The 10000-nt window shown below is 43.6% G+C and overlaps 1 protein-coding gene across 2 annotated transcripts in view; it reads right to left on the bottom strand.

The window, feature by feature from the left end:
- SMOC2 (SPARC related modular calcium binding 2) overlaps nucleotides 1-10000 on the bottom strand; it is a 213281-nt gene that overhangs the window by 140720 nt on the left and 62561 nt on the right. For both annotated transcript variants that reach the window (XM_015406852.1, XM_015406853.1), the window contains exon 2: nucleotides 1503-1674. In XM_015406852.1, coding sequence (XP_015262338.1) covers nucleotides 1503-1674 — 172 coding nt within the window. The remainder of the gene's footprint in view (nucleotides 1-1502; nucleotides 1675-10000) is intronic.

Raw genomic sequence — 10000 nt, 5'->3', positions numbered from 1 at the left:
ACAAGATAAAGAAGCCAGCAATGAGGAGGACTGAGAGCGGTGAAAGAGAAGTGAGAGATGTAACACCATTTCAAGCATTTTCTCTGATTTCCAAACAGTTTGATCTGCCCACAAACCAGTTAAGAGATGCAGCAGTACGCAGATCTAAACTGAAGGTTAAAGTCAGAAGAACTCATATACAAACCCAAACCACTCACTGAAAATAACATGATCTTCAGTGTAAGCCTCTGGAATTAAACGGGGCAGTCTGTTCTCCGCCGTGGGCTCCATATTCAGCCCTGGATTAACCATTATGCAAAATAATAATGTGCTTAAGGCACCAAGGGAAGGGGGGCACCACAGTGTTTTCCCCCTTAGCTATCATGCCCTTAACACTTTCACCACCACACTAAAATTTAGTTGAATTTTTTGCAATTGTCCTTATCTGTTGTGCTTGATTTTAATCTGCATTGTTAAAAACATTTTCTTTGGTATGATGAGCACTTATTGAGTCTTAATGTCTTGTCAGTTAAGCAATGGAAGGGCTGGTGAGCACCATTGTTGGGCTGTGCTTAGGACATCAGTTGGCCTTATTCTGGCCCTGGTATAAAAGAATATAATAATAATAATATTTCCATTATTTAATGAGTTCGCATTTAAAGCAACATGGAAAGCAGAACAGTACAGTCTGCATTTTTACCCTTTCTGCAATCAATCCAGGGCAGATTATATATATAAAAATAAAACTGCTAAAATTAACCAACAAACAGTTACCTAAACAATACACAATGGACAAACCCTTTTAAGAAGAGCCATTTGTAGATGAAAACTTCTTAAAATTTCACCATAATTTCCAAAACCTTATAAAATGTTACCTTTGCAGTTGTAATTATTCTGTTGGTCATATGAACACATAAAGCTCCCTTATTTCAAATCAGACCATTGGTTGATCAAGGTAAGCATTAGTAGACCATTTCCACAGTAGTGAAATCCCCTACATTGATGTTTTTAAAACTACACATTATGTGACATTTTCCACAGTACATTTTCTCCTTCTTACCCTGCAGTTTTGGAACTTGCTAAAACTGGGGATACCCCATGTTTTTGGAATCCCCAGTTTTAGCAAGTTCCAAAAATGCAGGGTAAGAAGGAGAAAACTTCAGGTTTCTGCCTGGTGAGGAAAAATGTACTGTGGAAAATGTCACATAACGTGCAGTTTTAAAAACATCAATGCAGGGAATTTCACTACTGCGGAAATGGTCTAGCTAATGCTTACTACTTGATCTTTTCAGCTAGAGATGCCAAGAATTGACCCTGAGACCTTCAGGATGCCAAACTCATATTGTACAACTAAGCCTTGTCTTCTACATAGAAGGAACAACCACACAGAAAGCATGCAAGTGGGCACAGTCTGATCTAATCTGCCTGCATGAGGGGACAACCAACAGACCCTGACTGAAAAAGTAGAGCTCCTTTACAGGTTCATGGAGACACTCATATAAAGTATCTTGAGAATTTCTTACCTTTGCAGTTGCCTTTGTACTCAATTCGTAGCTGAGGATCTTTACATTTTGCCCGCAGATATTCACACCTGGACAAGAAGGTCCTGCCATCTGAAGCACACAGTGACTTTTGGGGCGAACCTGTGCAATCCTGGCTGCATTTTTGGTCCTTGTCTTGCTCGACCCTTAAAAACTTAAACACACACAAAAAAAGGATTAAATGCACAGTATGGGTAAATCATTACAAACTGTCCAGCTGTCACTTGCCTGTCACACAGAATGAAAGGTATTCTCTTCCCATGACCCACCCCTCCAAAATCCTACTTGTGGACTTCTACAGTTTACAGCAATATCGAAGGAGAGAACAGAGCACCCAAAACATTTATTTATGTATTTATTTATCTATGTATTCGATTTTTATCCTGCCCTCCCTGCCAAGGCTCTGTCTTTCAAAGAGGTACATGGACAATGGGGCAATGACTAGATGGAACCCCCAAGAAGAATTCCTCTGGCCAGTTTCCATTTGTAATCCTAACCAATATATAAATTATGCCCCGCAAGTTAAATTCTTGCCAGAGTTGCAAATATTTCTTTAAAGAAAGCAACAATGTTTTTTTCTAAGCTGGCCAGATCTGACTGAGCCTGAGGGCACAATCACAAATGATTCCTATGAGAAGGGGAAATGGGAGGAGCCTAAAGAAGCCAAGGTGGCTCCATAAAGAGCTTTCTAAAGACTTGAGAAAGTGGAAGGAGGGCCTTATAACCAAGGATGAATATAAACAAATAACCAGTGCCTGTAGAGAGAGAGTTAGGAAAGCTAGAGCTCAGTATGAGCTTAGGCTAGTGAGAGATGTTAAAAACAAAAAAGGGGGTTATTTTCGTATGTTCAAAGTAAGAAAAAGAGCAAGGACATGGTAGGCCCATTGCAGGGACAAGAAAGTGAAATTATAACAGGTGGTGAAGAGAACTTCTTAATTCCTACATTTCTTCAGTCTTCTCTTGCAAGGGAAACTGTGCTCAACATGGCAAAAACAGAACACATGATGAGGGAAGGGAGTTGCAGCCTAGGATCGGCATAGTACATAGGGGTAGTACATAAATACCTAGTTTCTTTAAATGAAACTAAGTCCTCAGGGCCGGATGAACTGCATCCAAGGGTACTAAAAGAACTTGTGGATATAATTTCTGAGCCTCTGTCCATTATTTTTGAGAATTCTTGGAGAACAAGTGAGGTGCCAGAAGACTGGAGGCAGGCAAAAGTTGTCCCCATGTTCAAGAAGGGGAAAAAGGAGGATCCAGGTATCTACTGACCTGTCAGCTTGACATCTATACCTGGGAAAGTTTTAAAACAAATAATCAAACAGACAGTCCTTGAGCATTTAGAAAGAACGACTGTGATTACTAAGAGCCAGCATGGGTTTCTCAAAAACAAGTCATGTCAGACTAACCATATCTCTTTCTTTGAGAAAGTTACTACCTTGCTGGATCAGGGGACACCTTAACACAGAGAGTACTCCATCTTCCTGTGTTATACCTCTGAGGATGCCAGTCACAGCTGCTGGCAAAACATCAGGCCCTACAATGCCATGACCACGGCTATACAGCCCAAAAAATCTACAACTAATGCTTATCTGGATTTCAGTAAAGCTTTTGATAAGGTACCATATAATATTCTTGTTGACAAATTGGTAAAATGTGGTTTGGATCCAAAGACTGTTAGGTGGATCTGTAACTAGTTGACAGATCATAGCCAAAGTGTGCTTGGTTCCTCATCATCTTGGAGAGGAGTGACAAGTGGAATGCCTCAAGGATCTTTCCTGGGACCTGTTTTATTCAACATCTTTATCAATGATTTTTTTGAAGGAATAGAGGGAATGCTTATTATTTGCAGATGATACTAAATTGGGACAGGTAGCAAATATGGTAGAAGACAGAGTCAGGATACAGGATGATCATGACAGGCTGGAAAACTGTGCTAAAACAAATAAAATGAATTTGAGTGGGGATAAATGTAAAGTTCTGCATTTACGGAAGAAAAATCAAATGCATAATTATAGGATGGGAGAGACTTGTCTTGGCAGTAGTATGTGTGAAAAGGATCTAGGGGTCTTAGTAGATCATACACTGAACATGAGTCAGCAGTGTGATGCAGTTGTTAAAAAGGCAAATGCGATTTTGGGCTGTATCAACAGAAGTATAGTGTCCAGATCACACAAAGTGATGGTACTACTTTACTCTGCTTTGGTTAGACCTCACCTAGAGTATTGTGTTCAGTTTTGGATGCCAGGGGTCATTTCCTGCAGGAGCGCACAGGAGCGGAGCTCCGGCAGTAAAGAGCCCAGGGGAAGGGCATATGCAACAAGCTGCTCCCAGCAGACCTCAGTCAGAGCAAGAAGCAGCCAGGTAAGTTGCAGACCCTAACCCCCCCCTCAGCCCTCCAGCCCAAAACAGTCCAGTGGCAATTTTAAGACTAAGTTTTATTCAGATACAAGCTCTCCCTCCTCTGCGAGGACAGATCTGCACGTTCCCCCCCCCCAATAGCTAGCAATCCAAAACAGTCCAGTGGAGCCTGAGCAGTGGGTGTTGCCTTCTGACAGGGGTGTGTGGCATATGCAAATAAGTTATGCTAATGAGTTATGCTAATGAGCTCCTGCACCTCTTTTTCTACGAAATGACCCCTGTTGGATGCTATAACTGAAGAAAGATATAGACAAGCTGGAATGTGTCCTATGACGAAAGGTTGAAGGAGCTGCGTATGTTTAGCCTGGAGAGGAGACGACTGAGAGGTGATATGGTAACCATCTTCAAGTACTTGAAGGGCTGTTTTATGGAATATGGTACAGAGGTTTTTTTCTGTTGCCCCAGAAGGTCGGACCAAAACCAACGGGTTGAAATTAAATCAGAATAGTTTTCAGTTAAACATTAGGAAGAACTTCCTGACAGAGTGGTTCCTCAGTGGAATGGGCTTCTTCGGGAGGTGGTGGGCTCTCCTTTGGAGGTTTTCAAACAGAGGCTAGATGGCGATCTGACAGCAATGCTGAATGTGTGAACTTAGGCAGATCATGAGAGGGAGGGCAGGAAGGGTTGCCTCAGTGCTTAGTTCTTGTGGCCTTTCTGACACACCCAGGGAAATGCTGATCACCACACTACGGTTGGGAAGCAATTTTTCTCCTGGCCAGTTTGGCCTGGGATCCTGTAGGTTTTTTGTGATCTGCTGGGTGTGGAACAGCAGTCACTGTAGGTGTGTAAGGCAAGGTATTTGTGAATTTCCTGCATTGTGTAGGGTTTTAGACTAGATGACCCCGGGTGTCCGTTCCAACTCTATGATTCTATATGCATTTTATGTATGCTAAAGTATGTCTAATATGGAACATTTCTTGTATGTACATTTCTGACACCATCTTGGAGAGGCCATCTTGGAAAGGTCATCTTGAATTTTTTTCCCCCATGGATGTACAATAGTCATATGAGTGGGAAGAAGGATGATTTATTAAGAATAATCAGCCATTAGAACAGACCTCTCTCTACTGAATGGTTTTTATAAGTGTGTTGAAGGGACAAATAGAATTTCACAATGATCTGCATTTGGGGGTTTTAATGTTGAATAGTCTTAGAACTGGGGGAAACAATTGCAAATGCTGAAACAAAAAATGTAAATGTTTTGAAGTCATATTACTCAGCTGTATCTATGCACAAAAAATATTTCCCACTCATGGCTGATGTCACTCTCGTTTAAGTTTGCAGACACACTTCTCTATCATTTCACTGTTTTAAATAACAAATAAAATATGAAAGGCATGCAGTTACTAGTAGATAATCACCCAGGAGGCACAAGGGAAAGCTCTTAAAGAATGCCATAAACCAGCTGAAATGCTGCCAGAGTTTACAAAGCGTGCAGTACTTCGCAAGTGCTGTTAAACCTGCACATATAAAAACTGCAACAACAGCTATTTTCTTTTTATACATATAGCATTTATTATTTCTTACTCTCTCCCATAACACTTGAACTTGTTGGCCCCCAGTACATTTAATGGTAAACACATTCAGACAAAAGGAAGTACTTTTTAACTCTTTTACTTATATGAGTTTTAATGTTTGTATTTTAATGTTTTGCATTTTATGACTTTGTGTCCTGTACATTGCCCAGAGCTCAGTGTAAGCTGGGACAGGGTGATTAATAAATCCAAACAACAACTCAGTGATTAATTACATTGTGGAAATAAGGGACAGTGGAAGTAGTGAGGACCATGAGGATAGAAAGTTTTAAAAGACAATTGGACAGATTCATGGAAGAGAGGTTCAGCTAGGTTTGCCATGTCTCCTGCTATAGCAGGAGACCTCCTAGCAACTCTGTGCTCTGCCCACCAGCAACTAAAATACTGGTGGGAGTCAATGGGGGGACAGGAATTGGGCAGTGTGTCAGCAACATGCCAGCATGCTGACATAACTTCTGGTTAGGGTTGCCAGGTGGAGGGGGGTCCCCCAGTGCTAGGCCCCAGACCCCTGCCGCTGATCAGCTGGATGGTGGGGGGGGACTTACCCCAAGAAAGAGGGAAAATCCTCACCGTGCAGCAATGTGTCTACGTAACTGCCCATATGACCCAGAAATGAGGCTATCACTTCTGGAATGTTGGGGGTGACACTCTGGTATTTGGACAAAAACTCTGTGGTAGAAGCCAAACTTACCATAGAGTTTTTGCCCAAATACCACAGCATTGTCCCGGTGTCCCAGAAGTGGTAGTGTCACTTCAGGGTCATGTGGGCAGTGACACAGACACATCCCTGTAGTTGGATGGGCCTCCCTGCTGCTTCTGGTAAGTCCCCTCACCATCCCCCACCAGTTGCCAGGGGGGACCTGGCAACCCTACTTCTGATAAAGCCTAGAAGTGACACCATGGATGCTCTAGGATTTTCAAAAATTCCATTGTTTTATCATAGAGTTCTAAAAATTCTAGAGTGCTGAGTGATGGCACTTCTGGGGGTTTTTTTTACCAGAATTGACATCAGCACACCAGCATCACACAAGTGCATCAGGCCCCACCTCCTTTTCACTCCCAGGGGTTGACGGCTGTGGCCTGACAGCCCTAGGTCTAGCAATAGCTACCAGCCATGATGACTAAAGGCAACCTACACATTCAGAGACGGGAATCTCTGCTGGGAGACAACATGAGAGGAAGACCTTTGCCTCACTGCACTTGTTGGCCACCCCAGGGCAACTGGTTGGCCTCTGTGTAAACCAGGATGCTGAACTAGATGGACCACTGGTGTGATCCTGCAGGGTTCTTATGTCCTTCTATTCTGTTCTGTGAGTGTTTTACAGTATTATTGTGTTGCATTCACTTTCACAGCAACACTGAAGAGCCACTCAGTATTATTCCAATTTGACAAATGAGGAACCGAGCATTGTACATTAGCTACAAAATGAGACAGTGCAGTTGTAATGCTAGTTGGCCTTGAAATGGAGACATAAAACTCAAATGGGCTGGAGGACGAAACTCCTCACTATGCTTAACAACCTCAAGGAGGGGCCTGAGGTTCTCCTGTACTTTCAACTGAACTGCAGATTACATACTAGATCAATTTCTTGGAAGAAAATGGCAGCTGCAGAGGGCAGACTCCAGGACATGGCATCTCTGGTGAGCTCCATCCCCTCCCCAAACACTGCTCTCCCCAGTCACCATCTCCAAATCTCCAGGAATTTCCCAAGGCAGAGTTGGCAGCCCTGCTCCCCATCAAAGAAGGTGCTCATAGTTTTGAACTAGATGGGAGGGGGGAGTCACCGTTCTACATCTTGTTTTCAAAAATCCTTCTCCTGTCACTAGCACCAATTTCTACCTTCTCTCTCCATCCCCGGGCTTTGGGCCGGGAACAGGGATTCACTAGCAACATCCTATTTGCCAGACAGAGGAGTACTGTGTGAACTCCATTTGCCTCAGCACTGTTACACACAGTATTATATGTTGCTAAAGATCCTTTTCTACTTACTACATGATGTACTCATGTACTCTGCAACAGCCTGCCCTACACTTTTTGAAAAACGAAGAAAGGTTTTCTTTTTTTAGCTTAAAGAGATGCTAGAAAAGCATCAGTTTCTTATTACAGGTTGTCAGCAAGTGAAAATATGACTCAGCAGCTACACTGCATGAAATGGCATGTAGTATGTGCACTGTATGATGTCTTAATATTGATGCACATTTACTATCTTCACATGTACAGCAGAAATACATCCACTCCTCACTGTTATTATTGCAGGTGTTGGGAATAGACTGAACCCCAAAGAATGACAACTCTGCTAGCAATGCACACTAAAAAGAATTAATACGTACAACAGGATAAAACAGAAACTGGGATTTATCAGGGACAGTGTCCAGAAAATAGGGACAGCTGTGAGTGCATTACAACTCTCGACTCCTTACCATCGAAAGCCCTTTTTCACATGCCGCTATTTTATCTCCAGAAAACTTCTCACATGCCAAAAAACCCACCACCAACCCTGCATCTCTCCCCATTTTGCTAGCCCGAACTATTTTGTCACTCAAGACTCCTTTCCCACTATTTGTTACTTGATTTCTAGTAGGGCTGCCAAGTGGGGGCGGGGGGCGGGGAAACCCCCGCTTTGGAGGCCCGATTTCCACCGCGGTGGAATCGGGCCCTGGGGGAACTCCGCCCCCGAAGCTGCATCAACAGAGGTGACGCAGTCACATCGCTCACATTGGGGGTGTGGCCCATTGGGGGTGTGGCCCAATCTGGGCCACGCCCCCAACGTGAGCGATGTAGCACGTCACTTCCTGTGATGTGCTGGTGGCGCGCACACACGCATCCTGGAAGAGCTCCCTGAGACCGGCAAGGCTTCCCCGCTGCCAAGGATAAGTACACTTGGCAACCCTAATTTCTAGTCACTTGAATGTTCAACATTTGATCATTCATGTCACAACTGAACATGTGGTCTGACTCTACAGAATACTTCTGTGTTTGTAGTGATTTTAGGGGGCATGAAAAAAGTTCTGCCTGGAGAATTTTATCTCTGACAGCTTATTCCCACGTGCAGGTCACCTAGGCCTGGAGATCTCCTGCAACTACAACTCATCTCCAGACAGACTACAGAGATAAGTTCTCCTGGAGAAAAAAAGCTGCTTTGGAGGGTGAACTCTATAGTATTATATCCTGCTGAGGGTACACCCTCCTCCCCAAACCCAACCTTGCCCAGGATCCATTCCAAAATCTTCAGGACTCCTGAGACCCAGAGTTGGAACCCTAAGTTCACCTCCGGATGCTGCAGTCAACAAATGATCAAGGCACATCTGTGAACAGGGGCATTATCTTCTTGCATCTCAAACGTGTGTTTTATAAAGGTACATCTGCATTGCATCTCTGCGTTGGGTCAGTATCAGATCCACTATGACCAGCTTGTATCATAACTGCAAACCAGACAAGCTTTCATTAGAATGGCAGAGTGATGCCACTATTGGGTACTGATAGGAGCCTGCCTCTACATCACGGCAGCAATGATGTCAGTAAAGAATTCTGCAATGCCATATTCCTTCTTAAAGAAGAATGTCATCTCCCACTTTGGCTTCAGTTTTTATGAGTCTCTTTGCAGAGACTGATTTTCGCTTCATTATACATAGTGGTTGGTATCTTTTGTTGTAATTTATAATTCATTCATCATGACAGTGACTTTATTGTTTACACTAAGAACATAGGAATTTATGAGGTTAAGAATTTATGCTAGTGCAGAAATACTTGAGAGATAGGCATAAAAGCAGTAGACTTAAGCATTGCTGTCTGTGGCAGACAGACATCAGCCTTTTGTTAAATGTAAGCAGATTTCCAAAGTAATTATGGAGAACTGCATTTAATTCTTAAGGGATATTTCAAAAATTAAAAGTAATAAATCCACTTAATTTTTATATATCAACTGCAGTATCATAGAATTTCCTCACTTTAATGTAAGAGAATCAGAAGTCTTATGGTAAAACATGATAATTATAATTCTCCGGTGGTCCAGGAGTGGGGCAGTCCTTAACTCCCCCTTGTGTAGGAAGGGCTGGAAAACTTTGATCCCAGAGGGGAGGGGCTTATCCTCTGATCCCCAGTCTTACTGGCCCTGCCTTCTGAGCAGGACGTGCTGGCTGTGCTCTGAAGAGCACGAAGATCCCAGAAGACACCAGAAGGTCAGAAGAAGAAGCGGAGACCTAAAGGGCAATGCTAGAAGGTACTTGCCTTCCAGCCCTAAAACATATTAGAGAGCTGCAGGCCTCGAATTACAATGGATCTGGCGCCGGCAGTCCTGGGAGGCCCCCAGGCGGTCACTGAAGCGGAGACCTAAAGGGCAATGGTAGAAGGTACTTGCCTTCCAGCCCTAAAACATATTAGAGAGCTGCAGGCCTCGAATTACAATGGATCCAGCGCCGGCAGTCCTGGGAGGCCCCCAGGCGGTCACAGCACTGAGAGGAATGCCTCGGACCCCGCTGGGAAGGCGGCGGTAAACTGCTCTCCCCCCCCCATCCAGCCGCGGC

The sequence above is a fragment of the Gekko japonicus genome, unplaced genomic scaffold, assembly GCF_001447785.1.
Source record: "Gekko japonicus isolate JY-2015 unplaced genomic scaffold, Gekko_japonicus_V1.1 scaffold1001, whole genome shotgun sequence".
Taxonomy (NCBI): Eukaryota; Metazoa; Chordata; class Lepidosauria; order Squamata; family Gekkonidae; genus Gekko; species Gekko japonicus.
This window is presented reverse-complemented; position numbering and strand designations above follow the sequence as displayed.